Raw genomic sequence first — 16,228 nt, 5'->3', positions numbered from 1 at the left:
TATACAAGGTTAGGTCAATGAAAATCACCAATAGTAAATTTAAAATAGTGTTAGGCTAAAAAAAAGTATATATTATCTTTTGAACATTAATTAATTATTCAGCATAACAAAAATCAAAATCAGTCATGTGGTAAGCTTATCAACTTTAAACATGTTTTTTTTTATGTTTCCTGATAATCTTGATGAGGTGCATACTCTGCCTCTGTAACCCCACTAATTGTCCATGTTGCATCTTCTAAAATATAAAATAATTAGCGGATATGCCCCTAGCATCTATGGGAACAGTATATTACAGAGCAGAGGTTCTATAAAATAGCTTAAAACCAACCCAATATGTAAATCTAAAAAAAAACAGCATAAAACCATCATAAGACCCATGTGAAGCTCACTTAAAATAGAGAACGGTTCAGTAGTTATTGAGATCCTAAGCTTTAGACGAAAAAAAACACTTAATACTTTAAATAATAAGATTTCTAAGATTAAATAAGATATAAAATATTTAGTGTTTTAATATTTTCGTCTTTAAATTTGTGAGTATCTTAATAAGGTTGGTTTCTACTAGTTTTAGATATTTTTCTGGGTATAGGCCACAACCCTGAGGAGAATTCTACCCATTTGAAAAGAGGAATAAGGAATAAAAATATGTACTTATATATTACTTCTCCATTTAGATAATTTTAATAGAAGAACGATTGCTGCATATTTTGATTTCCATCTTATTTAACTAGAAACTTATCTAAAAAGAAGCAGTAGGCATATCTGCGAGGTAGCACAGCTAAGAAATGCATACGTGTAAGGGCGTAGTCAAAGAGGTTTAGTTAGGGGATATAGAACACGGTCAGGTAAAGTGTGCAAACTTGCATAGTTTTTAAAATATTATAATCTTTGAATTCATTTGTGAAGATTTGGTATTATTTTTTAATACATACCACTGATTCAGGGATTAATAATCTTTCCGTTATGGCTAAGATACCGATTAATCTCCACTGGATTAGAACAAGTTCTGAGCCATACTGAGAAATAATTTTACGTATCTTATCGTGGCAAGTTTTGCACGAGAAAAATAATATACCATACTTTTATTTTATTGTGGGAGGGGGGGGGGGGGTTGGATAACCCGCACGCCACAACAAAGCCCTGTAAAACACCCCTGTGTATATGTCACTCACAAAGTTTTGCATCTTTTTAGATTAGGCATGAGGACAATTTCATTTCCTAAAATTGGAAGGCGCCGGGGAGAAGAATTGCATTTTTATGCTTTAAAGAAAGTTCTTTTCAGTGGTTTTAGCATAGTTAGTTTTCAAGTTGCGCAGGGTTTAAAAAGTCAATTGATTGTAGCTTTCTATCTTTTACACACAGAAATTGAGAAAAATATTCGTAGGAATTAGGTTCCAAGCTTACAAAAATTGATCTAACCTTGTATAACAGAATGCCATAAACATTCGTCCAGTGTTTTACAGTTCTCAAAGGAAAAATCTTTGGGACACTCCAATTCGTCACTGCCATCCTAGAATAGTTATTTATCGCATCGAATTATAGACAGCTTTCCACAAATATTAAAATGAAAAATTATAACATTAAAACCAGGTTTGCTAGCGCCGAGGGGCAGAAGCCCGGTATAATAAAACTGGTATTTTAATATTCGTGGAAAAATATCTGTAATACGATGCTTTACAAGATTTATAGAACTGGTTCTAATCCAGCGGATATTGATCGGTTTGGAATTCATGCTGGAAATAAAAATAAATTAATGTGAATCATACAAGTAAATTTACATTAGAGCATAATTTTGTGCAAAATGGTACAATAATGTGTATTTCTCGTATGGTATTTTTGACAGTTTTCCACGTTCATAAAGATAAAATCGGATATATGTATGTATTATTGATGTGAAACAGAAATAGAAATTTGGGCGACGGAATGGTTGGTTATATAGTATTGAAGCCACCTCCTTCGCTAAGACATTTAGAATAATTAAAACCTATATAGTTTTCGAGAAAAATAGCTTAATTTAATTTAGATAAAGAGAGTGGCGTGTTGAGAGTTTTGCCATAAGGGGAAAATTTTGACACCCCCAATAAACCCCCAATCGAGTGGGGTGTGAGCTTAGGGGGTTGTATTATAGAGAACAAGAGGGTTTTGTTTCGCCCCCCTACAATAGATGTACACCCACTTGTGCATGTCTCTGGTTAAAAACAATTCTATATCCCTGTCGATGTGTTTTTACCTGACAATCATTCTTAAAGTTACACCATTTCTTTTTGTCCACACATTCTCCGTCCCCGCATTTAAACTGGTTCTCGTCACATTCAAGACTTTAAAAGAATATAATGTAGTATATGAAACATTTAACTGGTTATTATTTTCCAATTTGTACCTTTAAATGAAGTTATAGATAATTTATAATTTTTTTATATTTTTTTGCTTATGGGATTAAACTCCAAAACACAACTAAATAAAAATGTATTCGATTCCATTCAGTTGGATTAAAACCTATTCTGAGCCGTGTTGAAAAATCATGTATCGTATCGTAATACAGTAATAATATTAATACTAATAAATATTTTTAAAGCTCAAATTTTTTAGTACAATTAACAATAACGAAGAAAAAATATTTAGAGTTTAAGAACGAAAAAATCTTGCCATAATTTTTGCATTTTACTTAAATTTGAGATTATCTTTTTATGGAGAATTTACATACACACACACACACAAACTCTCATATGTATATAGTAAATAAACAAACTTTTACATTAATACAAAATTTCCACTAAATTCAGCTTTCAAAGAATAGGTAGTAACTATATTTATTCTAATTTTTCTAGTAACTAGTAAGGTTTTAGTAAGTTTTTTTGAGAAAATAAGTAATGATATAACAATTTTGTTCTTAGCTAATTTTTTTTTTAATTATCTGCACGAGTTTACCATAATGTGATAAAATTTAATTTACTGATCAATAATTATTTAAAAATATGTTAGTTTACTTATCTCTGAGTTTCTGAGTCGAGCAAAATCTTTGCTTTGAAAGTTTTAAAATATGGCAAAACTTGAAAAGTTGGTAACAAGTGAAGTTAGTTGTCCAATAATGGCAGAGTTACAAAATTTAATTTATTTTATATGATATAGCCAATTCAAAATCATTAGCAAAATACCAACATTATTCTTAATAATTAAAGGACGATTACATATCTGTTGTATGTGTATTTTGATATAACTTAACAAAAGTTTAATATATCAACAACATTGAAAGTTAAAATGATTGAAACTCTATTTATTTGCAGACAATTTCATAATGCATTGTAAAATTAAGTAAAATTTGTATATAGAAAAAAATATTTGAATATTTTGTATCACTGTGACTGTTAGAAAGTCATCTATCATATTCTGTGGTTTAAAAGATTATGTCACAAAACAACCCAGGTTCTACGAAATACCATAAAAAAAGAGTCGTTTTACCAGAAAAGTGGTAAAGCTGGTCAACCTGGTATAATATACCAGTTTCGTGGTAAATTTTACCAGGAAAAATTTTAGCCAAAAAATTAGTCAAATTTTACCATTTTTTTTGTAAAATTTGACGAAACAAAAAAACCCGTTTTTTGTGTTTTAAATAAAAAACAGCTCTTCATAATCAGTTGTAGTACTTTAAAATAATGACTTTTATACAATGAAGCCTAAATTTAAATTTTTTTTTTTTTTTTCAATTTTACCACTTTTGGAAGTTTTACCAAAAATGTGGTCAATTTTACAACTCTATTTTTCAGGTTAAGTCCGAATTTTCGGACTTAGACAAAAAAACACAATTTGGTCAATTTTTACCAAAAAGTTGGTAAAATTTGACAAGGTATTTTTTTAGGCTAAGTCCAGATTTTTGGACTTTGCCAAAAAAAATGAACTTGGTAAAATTTGACCAACTTTTTGGTAAAAATTGACAAGGTAAATTTTTAGGCTAAGTCCAAATTTTTGGACTTTGCCAAAAAAAAAAACTTGGTAAAATTTGACCAACTTTTTGGTAAAAATTGACAAGGTAAATTTTTAGGCTAAGTCCAAATTTTTGGACTTTGCCAAAAAAAAAAACTTGGTAAAATTTGACCAACTTTTTGGTAAAAATTGACAAGGTAAATTTTTAGGCTAAGTCCAGATTTTTGGACTCTGCCAAAAAAAAAAACTTGGTAAAATTTGACCAACTTTTTGGTAAAAATTGACAAGGTAAATTTTTAGGCTAAGTCCAGATTTTTGGACTCTGCCAAAAAAAAAAACTTGGTAAAATTTGACCAACTTTTTGGTAAAAATTGACAAGGTAAATTTTTTGGCTAAGTCCAGATTTTTCCAAACAAACATCCTTCTACTTAATGATAAACATCGCAAATAAAATATAATGAGGAAATATTCAGACCTAATACTTTCCAAACAAAGCATCCTTTTACTCAGCACTATTTGCTTTCGTTATATGGAATATGAAATTAATAAAATATGATGATAATGATTTTATTTAGAATTTATTTCATATTATAACATAACAGGTCATATAGATATTATCCAGGTCAATACTGAAACTACAAAAGATTGGCATCCAAGATAACAACAGTCTACTACTGATGCCTAAATGTCGATTGATAACAGTGCCACCTGGAGAGGTAAATTGTAATGCTGCTTTTATGGAGATTAATGTACTGAAGAACAATCAGGCAAGTCTCCTACCTGGAGGTACTCTGACTATTTGGCTGGAAGTTATAAAACCTGGACCTGAAAGTGCAGTATCCTGTCTCTCTGGTGACCTGGAGAATTGTTTTGAGGATCCAGAGTTTACTGATTGTTTGATAGAAACTAGTACCTCCAAATTAAAAGTGCACAAGTTTATACTTGCCTCAAGATCTCCAGTATTTAAGGTAGGTTTTTCCATTCTTACTTGTTAATTAAATTCTTGTCAATATTTTTAGGTAAATTTTTAGGCTAAGTCCAGATTTTTCCAAACAAACATCCTTCTACTTAATGATAAAAATCGCAAATAAAATATAATGATGATAATGATTTTATTTAGAATTTATTTCATATTATAACATAACAGGTCATATAGATATTATCCAGGTCAATACTGAAACTACAAAACTTACTAGTATCGTTTCTGTAAATAACATTTTTTAGAATTTTAGCTTGTGGAATGTTTGGAGCTCTCGAGTAGAACTTAATTAATAAACACCGATTGGGCGGATTGTAATCAATACGCTTTATATGTTAAAGTCAATATTTTTTAGAATTTTAGCTGTGGAATGTTAGGTGTCAACATTGTCGTCATAATAAACACTGATTGTAATCAATACGCTTTATTTAAGTTAATTTTAACTGACTAACAGAATATTCTCTGTTCAACATTGATCGTCATAATAAAACTTATTAGTATCGTTCTGTAAATTATTTGTTAATTTTAACTGACTAACATATTTTAACATATTTTCTCGGTTCAACATTGTCGTTATAATAAATAATGAAATTTTTTGTATAATCTGTGACTGTTACATGTTGAGATGGAACTCTCGTTGTTCTCCATGGAACTGCAAAGCTCCACGTACTTCAAAACTGGTTCAACTCCAAAATCCTGAAAAAGAATATTCATTTTTAAATTAAGCAATTAAAGGATTAACAAATCAAAAAGGCCTTACAAAAAGGAAAGTTAACGGTTTTGGGAAAATTTCATGGAGAAAGTAGATACAGCTTGTGTATGTGCCTGCTTATTAGAGAAAGTTTAATTCAGTTATCAATACATAACCAGACTGAGAGAAACTAAGAATGTCTTATAACGGGAATTTGGAGTTATGGTATGAATTAAATAGTCGTATGTTAGTACTAAGAGAGAGTCTAGAGATTAGAGCCAGAACTGACAATGTCGAGATCCAGAGGGAGGTTTGTAAGAGGTTATATCAACATGGATGGATTACTACACATCTTAATCGCTGCCGTCCTTCCCCTCTGCTGCCCGCCGCTGCCCAGGCTGCCGAACTGGCAGCTGTTCTTCACGAAGTAAACATGCACGAGGATGAATGTAATGCTGTTTAGATTTTAATAATATCCTGAATGTACTGTTTCAATAATATAAAGTAGTAAAATCTAATTTTAAATAGCTACCTATCTAGTACATTATTTTTATGTATTAACTTTTGTCTAACCAGTTTAATATCTATCTAATAAATTTAATAATAGCTTAATTGTTAATATAATTTAGTATACAGTTTCATAAAGGTAGTTCGATGTGTGTCTGTGTATATTAACTTCATATTTGTTATGCTTGTATACATGGAAACTACCTTTTGGGGCCGAGGTGTTGCCGTAGTTGCGTGTAGGATTATTCCAACTATCTTTTATTACAAATAATTAAACACTTACTTTTAACGGATGAATTTCTGATGGCAACAGCTTCATGTTGGTGCTTAAGAAATGTTCCACGGTCGAATTGCGGTCAGCTTATAATCAGAGAATACACCCAGCTGTGTGCGAAGCTAAACCTGAAAAAGAATATTAATTGAAATATAATTTATATATATTTTTAATATTATTTTACATAAAACACATCTTATAATATCTTTCTATTAAGGGTATAAAACTTCGTTACGCTTAAAACAATCATAAACCTTAAAGGGCGAATATAGGTTGGATATAATATGAGCTTATTTCAAAGGTGCTATTATATAAATTATAATAAATAATTTAAAGATAATGACATATCTAATTGTATTAGTCTGTTTACAGCTTATAAAACCTGTCTAACTCAAGATAATATTATGTAATTAGTGTGGTTCCCTAAGAACTCAAACACTCTACCGGTATCACACAAGGCTTCGTAGCAAGGTTGAATTAAAAAGGTTTCGTTAAAGGATAGTCTTAATAACATGGCCTAAAATATCCATGTTCTTATTAAAATTATTTTAACACTTACTTCTATGTAAACCATTCACTAATTGCAGCGCCCATATATTTTCTCACGAATCTGATTCCTGGTTAAGTCTGAAAAACAATATTAATTGAAATATAATTTGTTAATATTTCTATTATTATTTATATATATTAATAGTAGAATACTTTAAATATTAAGAATAGGATAAAAAGTCGTTCTTATATCATATATCAAAAAGGTTTAAAAAATTATAAAACAAACAGTTTATCGAAGTAGCTTAAAACCATGCGTAAGGTCCTAAATTATATTGATTTTTTTATTACATTATTTAAAACTTACTACTAAGTGAGCCCTTCTTTAATTGCAGCGCCCAAATAGTTATTTCTGATGAATCAGTGTTGCTGAACCTGAAAAACAATATTCAATTTAAATATAATTTATTAATATTTCTTACATTCATATATATTAAACCCGGATTATTTAATATTAAGAATAGGATAAAAAGTGTTTCTTAGATCAAATCAAAAAGGTTTAAAAAAGGCTTAAAACAATTATCCTATTATATATATTAATATTGTTCTCTTTTACAACGAAGCTTTTTATTTATTTTAATCTATAGCTGAAACTCAAATTAAAAATAGGATGAGGCCTCGACTTTTCTCTTCCTACTTTAAGTGCCCCTAGAGGCTTCTAAGGGGCATAGCCGCTAGTAAAACTTAAACCGTTAATCGAAGGCAGCCTAAAACCGTACGCTCAAGGTCCTATATTATTAATGTTTTTATATTAAAATTATTTAAACACTTACTTTTACGCAAACCACTCTTTGATTGCAGGGTCCATATACTAACAGCCAAGACTGAAGGTGGACACGTACTTTTTTAAACATCTGACTATCATCTCTTTGATTGCAGGGTCCATATATCAACACTAACAGCCAAGACTGGTAGACAAGTACTTTTTTAAACTTCTGAATATATAGCTCTCTAGGAGTTCTTAACTGACATTCATATAAATCTTGTGACATGGACCATCTCCTGTCAATCATACTTGGATATAACACGTATTTTCTCTAAGAGACTTGAACTATAACACTCATTGTTTACAATAGTTTTCAATCGGTATAGCGGCATTCATGCACATGCTCTGTACAGGTATACAACTTTATATTGAAAAATATTTCTTTTATATCCATTGCAATATATTTTTTTATATTTTATCGATGATATTTCATTTAAGTCATTGCCAAAAATATATTACATTCACATTAAAAAAAATTTACATTTATTTAACTTTCGTAACCCTGTTTTCAGATGATAAAATCAACGTGCTGGACAAAGTTGCCAAACTTTAAAAAACACCTTATGTATATAATATCATTTTAATATTTTACCGGTTAATTAATTAAAACTGCATAACTTATATAATTCATGAAATGTTATTATTCGTTGCAATTTTACGATTAAAAATATAACTGTCTTGCAAAGTGTTTTGCCACCTATTCAATCTGTATGTTGGCAACCGTAACTTTCCATCGGCGCAATAATTCAACTGGACTATATGACTACGGTGCATTTTTGTATTTTAGTAATCATTTTTAGTGAAATTACAGTGAATTAAGACGTTAATATGTATCATTCTGTTTTATAATTCAAATTTTATCATTAATTATTGAAAATTCTTTCTAAAATATTCTTCGTATTCGTTTTTTCTCCCATTTTTGGGACTCTTTTTAGCTTACGTAATATACAGGACTTTTTTAAATGTAAAATTAATAAATATATGTCTTGCACCGTAGTATAAACGGATTGTCGCAAATATAGGAGTACAATTATAAGAATGAAACTACTTTTTTGGCCCAGAGGTGCCGGAGGCACTGGCTAAAAATAACTGTTTTTAATCTTATGCTTTTAGATTTTTATATTCGTAGAAAACCATGCATATAATACGATATGCTAGTTACCTAGTTTTTTGGCGTATGAATGAGAACACCTGTTCCTATCCACCGGATTCGAATGAATATGAGCTATTTTTATTTTGTAATTTTTTATTTCTTAAATATTCTGCCTTTTCAGATAGTTCTGAATAACAGGCTATTCAAGTTAATCACCTGGGTACGCGTACATCATAATAACAGGTATGGGTGTATATTAGCTGTATAAGATTTATTTTTTTTCTCCTGCTACAAAATTTGTTCTAAATAAATAGGGGGGGGGGGGGGGGGAAGTTTTGACACATTTGCGTAAACAGGGAGTATAGGCTTTATCTTTGGACTGAGAGTATAGGTTATTAGGGATAAAATCATTCTTATATGATGAATTTTCCCAAGTTTTAATATTTTTTGGATAGGCCTCCAGGTTCCGGAGCTCCAGGCCTTCTCCCCCCCCCCCCTTGTTTAAGGACAAATAAAATACCGGAAAGTTAAAAAACATTAATCACACCCCTCCCAAAAATAAACAAGACAAACAAAATAATCATTCCTCAAATTAGGATGGATCCATACCAATACCACGAGCTGCATGACAGATGGGACGCCCTCATGGTTAGGATGTTGAGACTCTTCTCCAAGCTAAATATTCGAGTTCAAGAAGAATCATGTGGCATTGATGACGCTGTTGAAATAGTAAAACTCTTATACCATCACGGTTGGGTAGAGACACACTTAAAGAAGATTGAACCTATGCCCGAGAATCTCTACGAGAACGAGAGACCCCGCCTGGATGATACCGAGAGACGTGTCATTGACCATGAAGCCGACTGTGCACCTTTCCTCACCAACGTCAGCCCTTTTTTCTAAATAAAACCCAGAGTAACAAGGTAAAAACTACGAAATTATTGCAGGGGTGTATATTCTGCTCCGGGGGGGGGGGGGGGAGGGGAGGGGGAAAAAAGAAATAAGTGGATCAATGATGGAAGTTGCTTCAAATCACATGCTCTTGTTCATGGCTAGTTGTCTTTTGTAGCAGGGGAAAAAATTGTTTTTAACCAAAAAATGTTTCAGAATTCTTTGAGTTTCTTCATTAAAAAACGCTTTAGTTTTCTCATTTTTAATTCAATGTTCTTTCCTTTCAGGGAAGAGAAAGGAGAAGCTAGGAGAAGCCGAGCTCGCCGCCGGCGATTTCATCCAGCCTCCGGATATCCATGCTGAAAGCGAATTTTAATTGTAATTTGTGGCGTTATCCTCTTAGAAAATTTTGTTTGTATTATTTAACTCCCCATCCCCCCCCCCCCCCAAACTAAATTGCTGGGTTAGGTTAGGCTAGGTTAAGTTATACGGCTAGGTAGAGGCCAGGGGCCGTTTTTCTAGGGGGGGGGGGTATTTCCTAAGAGGATAACATCAATTTGTTCTTTCAGAACATTTACGTTAACCTCTCTTTGATTGCAGCGCCCATATATTTTATAATTAAGTACCCATGGTGACAGTGATCGAGCCCCACTGGTCGTGCAGATATATAATTTCCTGCATATAAACATTAATAAACATTATTTACCCCTAAAGCCGACGATTACGTATGCACGTGTACAGTTTTTTAAGCTTCTGGCTATAGCTCTCTAGGAGATCTTAATTGATATGTTTTATTTTTTGTTTTTGTTTTTTGATATTTTTGTTATGTTGTTTTTTATTATTTATTATTATTTATTTTATAGCAAATTAACAAATTTTCTGGGTTCAACATTGTTGTTATAATAAAACTCCATGCAACTGCAGAATTCTGCAAAAGTCACGACCAGTGGGGCTCGATTATATATGCGTTCGTCGGCTTTTCAGGGAAGGCAGGAAATTTATATAGGTATTATCCAGGTCAGGACTGGAACAAACAAAATTTTATGTATATATTGTATATAGTTATTTTTTTCAAAGTAAAAAAATGTCAGACCAACGCTGGATGACGTATGTATAATTGGATCACAATTTTGATAGGTAAGTTTAATTAATTTTATAGACAATCAAAGAATAAATAAGGGTATTTTCTTGTTTGTAACTCTAACTCTTTATTTTGTGAGTTCCTTTGACATTTAATTTTGGTTTCAAAAAGTGTCACTCCCCCCCCCCCCCTTTTTTACTTTCTCCTTCTTTCGTTATATGTAAACAAGTAATAACCTTATTATTATAACCAGGGGTGTATATTCTGCACAAGATTTATTTTTTTTCCCCTGCTACAAATTTTTTTATTTTTTTTCCCCCCTAGATTTTTCTGAAAAAGTAGGGGGGGAAATAGAAAAATATTTAAAGAACTCTATACTTCATTTATTTTATCCCTCCTACCACACATTTCTTTAGTTTTTTTTCACCAAGGAGGGGGGGGGGGGGGAAATGGAAAAAATGTTTTCAGTTTTCTTAATTTTTACATTTTTTTTTCCTCCAACCACTTATTTTTTATTTCCACCCCCCCCCCCCCCCCTGAGCAGGGGATCCCATGCAGAATATACATCCCTGATTATAACATATACTTCTTATTTCAGGAGTTACCTATACACCCCTGTTAGACGTTATTGCAATGGGAGACAATTTGATTGGTACACTCTCTAAAGCTCTACTGAAGCGTATAAGAAGTGGAGATAAGACGAAAAATGTACAGGTGACTTTTTACAACTAATTATTTCTACATATTTAAGATGAGACCTTACTTTTCATTACTGTACTTAAAGTATAATCTATGCTCGACTTTAATTTCTATTTTTCACTTGCAGTCAGCGCACTATAAACATGCTTGCTCTTACACCAGTATAGTCATATTTACTGTAATCAATTGACACGTGTAGCTTGCCCAAATAACGATCCATAACAACTCCCCTATATTATTTTAAATAAGTAATTCACTAATTATGTAATCTTTTTCCAGTTGCAGCATAAACTGAGGTCCATAAGAAAACTCTTCTGTAATGCAACGAGAGCCAGAAGTAAATACTGGCGCAAGAAACATCAACAAAGTGAAGACAGTCAGCCATTACTAGAAGAAGAACAGCAGGAGGATTTGATGGATGTGGAATATGAGAACGAAACTGCATCGTCAAAAGGTAACCTACAATATCTGTAATATAAAGTAGAACGATGTCGGTCTGTCTGTTTGTTGTTTGTTTGTCCAAATTCCCACAAACATTGTCTCCCAATTTTTGTTTTTTATTTTCCTTTCAATCTAAATTTCAAACAATTGGTTTGATCAAACGTTAGTTAAGTTTGTCTCAAGATATCCTTGTTCCAGGGGTGTATATTCTACATGGGATCCCTTAACCTAACCCACCTTCACCCACTCTCTACATTTATCTACTTTTTCTGGAATTTTTAATTTTTTAACTTTCTAATTTGACTAGTTTTTCTTTACGGCATTATCCTTATACTAAAGTAACAGGATGTCTGTGTGTCTGTTCAAAAGGATCTTGCTAACCGCTGAACCGATTGGGTTCTCCTTTACAGGGTACCTTCACATAGGTCCCGGGAAGGTTTATAACTATAAAACACCATGTTTAACATCGTATTTTTTTAGGTAAAGTTTGTACAGGCTGCAATACCAACTTCACAAAGGAAACCGAAAGTATATGTTATCAATGCTACGCAAACCAAGTTTTGGAGCGATTAAATAACAATCCTGAAGAAACAAACTACATTAATATTGTTGTAGACAATATTAACAACAATATTAACAACAATAATACCAACGATAATAATGATGCAGACAATGACAGCATTCAAGATGCCGAGGACTGGGAACACGTCGAATTGTTTGATATACCTGAAGATGATTTTGACCCAGATGATGACGATGACCCTGATGACGAACCTGATGGCGAACCTGATGGCGATCATGACGGGGATCCCTTCAAACATCTTACAGAACTTGAGAAAGAAATTGTTAATGATTTCAGAAGCGTTTGTGTTCTAGACAACCCCATCTCTCACAACAAAGTTAGAATCATCCTGGCAATTCTGAAACGCTCGTGTATTTTCAAATTTCCGTCATATAATACATTATTCAAACCCAAATACAAAGTTGAAATCAAAGAAAACAAATATAATCCTACAAATGCTCCTGGTTCACTGATTGAGTGCAGGTATGTTTATATACGATTTAGAAAGCGTAGCATTTCTATAATCATTACCAGAATTTCCGTACGTCCATTTTAAACATGTCGATTTTTCTCCTTTTTTAACAACAAACTTTCAAGTGTTCTAATTATCAGTTTGATCATTCTTTGGTATATTGCTTCCTGCGACAACTTGAGAACAATATTATAAGCTATTATTAGTTAAAAATATATTTCTTTTTCCAGATTCCCTACCTATGAGATCCTCCAAGACGCCATCACAGACTTTAAACGGTTGAATGGACAACAGGCCGTTGATGATCATATAACTTTTGACATCTCGGGCGACGGAGTGAAAGCAGCTCAGGGATCTCATATCTCCTATTATACTGTCTGGATTAGGTAAGTAATTAATATATTGTGGATTTGAAAGGGTTGGGTTGGGATAAAGTTCTTTTCATATACAGCATGACCCTCGAAAAAATATTTTTTAGGATTGGCAGCCTATATTTCAAAGGATATCAAAATATTTGTTTTACATCAATTGACAGCCCAGATTTTTAAAGCCAAAGTTTAGGAAACCATTCAATAAACAAATAAGAAAGAAAACTAAGTTTACAATTGATACTTTTTTCTATTGCATACATATATAAAAATCTGTCTTACTGTATACCAGGACTTAATTAATACCATAAGTAAACCTAGTTTTTACCACTTTTACGGTAAAATTTTACCAGCCTTTACGTTTTATAAATCAGTGACTACAATTTTAAGTCTAAGGTATTAAATGCTATTATTATTAATTCTTCTTTATTATTTCAGGTTATTCTTCAACAAGGATTTCAGTGTTATATTGCCAGTCAGCATATTTGAGAAGACGAGGAGGCGTCCCTACAGTTACAACTTTCTGGATAATGTTACCCGATTCATCAACAAACTAATTCAAGAAGGATTACCTGGACATACCTTTCAATGTAGAACCATCATCCACGATGCCGTTGCGAGAGCCGATGTATTCGGCATTCTTGGCCATGGATCAAAAAATGGATGCCCACACTGTGACCTTCCAGGGATGGCTTTTTCACAGACTTATCTCCGTCAAAAGAACTTGGTATTGTTCGAATCAATGAATGTATTTTACCCCAGTGACAGTCAAAATATGGGTACGCCGAGGTCTGACGAGAAATTCCGCAAGTTAGAGGAAAATAATCAGAACATGAAAACCAGTTTTTCTGAGCTTGACCCGAGCTTGGATTTAATACAAGATACCCCCAGTGATCCGATGCACGCGTTGCACCTGGGCTATGTAAAGAAAGTGATGACGTACCTGAAGAAAGGACGTAATAGTTATCCAGAATTGGAAGAAGAAGACTTAGTTCAAATGGAGAGAATTACAGGGATGTACTGCATTTGACTAAAGAAATGACGCGTAAAATAGGTGTTTTCTTCGCGCATTTCTCGGCACTGCGATAAAATTCTGCATTTTTAGATTTATGTCTATTACACATTATTTGTACGCCTTGTTATGCCGCTTAAAAGAGTGTTAGTTTGAAAAGTTTAAAGAACTTAAATTTTGAAAATTTTCTCCTTATCACCCATATTTTACCATGAACTGCAGTAACTCCAATTATAGATGAAATCAACGATCAATTGAAGCTTGTTGGCGATTTTGATCGCGTTCCCCGTACGTCCATCATGCGCCTGACAGAGAAGAAGCTAGCCCTCAATTTGAAAAGTTCTGAATTCAAAGTACTGGGCTTTTACCATATGATATTTTATGCAGAGGTAGGTTTTTACCATATTATAATCTTTTTAGAATTTAAAGCTTATTTCAGTTTCATTATATTGTATAGCAATAACATTCTTTTTAAATTTGCGCACGTGTGCTATATTATATATATATTTCTATTGAGGAGGGTGGACTTCCAATAAGTATATAGGGCGAAGCCCCTAGAGGCTAGGGGCGAAAGAGCTAGTTTTCCCTTAAATTATTACAATGTTTTTTTTTTCCAGTTGGCAAATCTTAAAGATGAACAACGTCTGATATGCAAGTTTTTATTCCACATATTGCGCAGTCTCGAAGAGCATATAACAACTGAACGTGTGGCTGAGCTCAAGACCATGATAATGGTCCTGAACTCAAAATTGGCGGAGATGTACGGCGAATCGTGCTTGAGTTACAATACTCACATGCTTTACCATATGCCGGAACATGTCCGCCGATTTGGACCATCCATGGCGTTCAGTTGTTATGCTTTCGAAAGTGCCAATCATGTGATATCAACTTACATCCGAGGATATAATTTTGGCCTTAAAGAGGTTTCAAACAGGTAATACTATTTTTTTTTAGTTGAGTTCCTTTGACTTTTAGTTTTGGTTTCAAGAAGTGTCACTTCTCCCCCCCCCCCCCACTCTTTACAAATTTTAATGTAATTTTTAAAAATGTAACATAACTTTCTTTCCGTGTATTGCTGATCAAACACTTAAGCTATAACGATTTCACCAGCAACATACCTTTCCGTTTAACAGCCATTAATGACATAAATGACATATTTAGATTGTTGATATTTCACACAGTGAAACCGTACATAAATGAAAAGCTGGCTGTCAGGGGAAAAAGGAATGCCAACAAACGAAAGTTCGAAAGTAATCAATTCTATACAGACTGCCAAGACCTCTACTTTGTCCCAGACTGCCGTCGTGATAAAACAGTATGGTTGGTCCACAAAGTGAGGACATTTTTTCCGGCATACACCTTTCCTGAAGATTCCAGAATAATAGGTAGGGGTGTATATTTTGCACATGATTAATTGTTGTATAGAAATATTTCATGAACTATACATTTCATCTAATTCCTTTTTAACCTACCACAATTTATTTGTAATTCTCTTATCATGCCAGGAGGAGAGTGTGGTAAAGGGGGGGTCTAGGAAATATGAATTAAGTTTTATGGTTTTAAACACTGAAAATATACACCCCTGGTATTAGGAGTAGGCAAGACTGACGATCCCGAAGACTATAGCCATCCTCCAACACAACTAGCCTCCAACCTACTGAAGTACAGAGTAGCACATATCTCCGTACACCTGTTGCATCAAGATGTCTCCATCGTAATTCCTATCGGAATTTAATTTTGTACATTGAAAGCAGAGAAGGGGGGGGGGGGAAATGACACTTTTTGAAACCAAAACTAAAAGTTCCATATTGTACCCTTATAAAACAACTGCCATGCAAAATGACAGATCTGTAACTGTTTCTTTAGTTCAGTTCCTTTGACTTTTAGTTTTGGTTTCAAAAAGTGTCACTTTCCCCCCCCCCCCC

General features: G+C 32.9%; 4 protein-coding genes across 4 annotated transcripts in view; 3 read left to right on the top strand and 1 right to left on the bottom strand.

Annotated features, from left to right (window-relative positions):
• Positions 1 to 16,228, bottom strand: part of LOC145311853 (MAM and LDL-receptor class A domain-containing protein 1-like) — a 48,006-nt gene that overhangs the window by 11,756 nt on the left and 20,022 nt on the right. Inside the window, exons 8-10 of the mRNA XM_080150856.1 lie at positions 2,228 to 2,315; positions 1,417 to 1,507; positions 175 to 235 (exon numbers count right to left, since the gene is read on the bottom strand). Coding sequence (XP_080006982.1) covers positions 175 to 235; positions 1,417 to 1,507; positions 2,228 to 2,315 — 240 coding nt within the window. The remainder of the gene's footprint in view (positions 1 to 174; positions 236 to 1,416; positions 1,508 to 2,227; positions 2,316 to 16,228) is intronic.
• LOC145311852 (uncharacterized) lies at positions 7,573 to 10,927 on the top strand. Its single transcript, XM_080150855.1, has 3 exons — positions 7,573 to 9,020; positions 9,374 to 9,700; positions 9,956 to 10,927. Exons 1-2 carry the CDS (start codon positions 8,866 to 8,868, stop codon positions 9,678 to 9,680), a joined length of 462 nt encoding a protein of 153 aa, XP_080006981.1. The 5' UTR covers positions 7,573 to 8,865; the 3' UTR covers positions 9,681 to 9,700; positions 9,956 to 10,927.
• Positions 10,696 to 14,321, top strand: LOC145312329 (uncharacterized). The gene is made up of 6 exons (XM_080151573.1): positions 10,696 to 10,805; positions 11,348 to 11,463; positions 11,728 to 11,902; positions 12,370 to 12,934; positions 13,154 to 13,309; positions 13,730 to 14,321. Exons 1-6 carry the CDS (start codon positions 10,778 to 10,780, stop codon positions 14,319 to 14,321), a joined length of 1,632 nt encoding a protein of 543 aa, XP_080007699.1. The 5' UTR covers positions 10,696 to 10,777.
• Positions 14,059 to 16,228, top strand: LOC145311851 (uncharacterized). Its single transcript, XM_080150854.1, has 3 exons — positions 14,059 to 15,237; positions 15,465 to 15,688; positions 15,896 to 16,228. Exons 1-3 carry the CDS (start codon positions 15,029 to 15,031, stop codon positions 16,036 to 16,038), a joined length of 576 nt encoding a protein of 191 aa, XP_080006980.1. The 5' UTR covers positions 14,059 to 15,028; the 3' UTR covers positions 16,039 to 16,228.

Source organism: Acartia tonsa, chromosome 2, assembly GCF_053477335.1.
Source record: "Acartia tonsa isolate MP-2025a chromosome 2, ASM5347733v1, whole genome shotgun sequence".
NCBI classification, from domain to species: domain Eukaryota; kingdom Metazoa; phylum Arthropoda; class Copepoda; order Calanoida; family Acartiidae; genus Acartia; species Acartia tonsa.
This window is presented reverse-complemented; position numbering and strand designations above follow the sequence as displayed.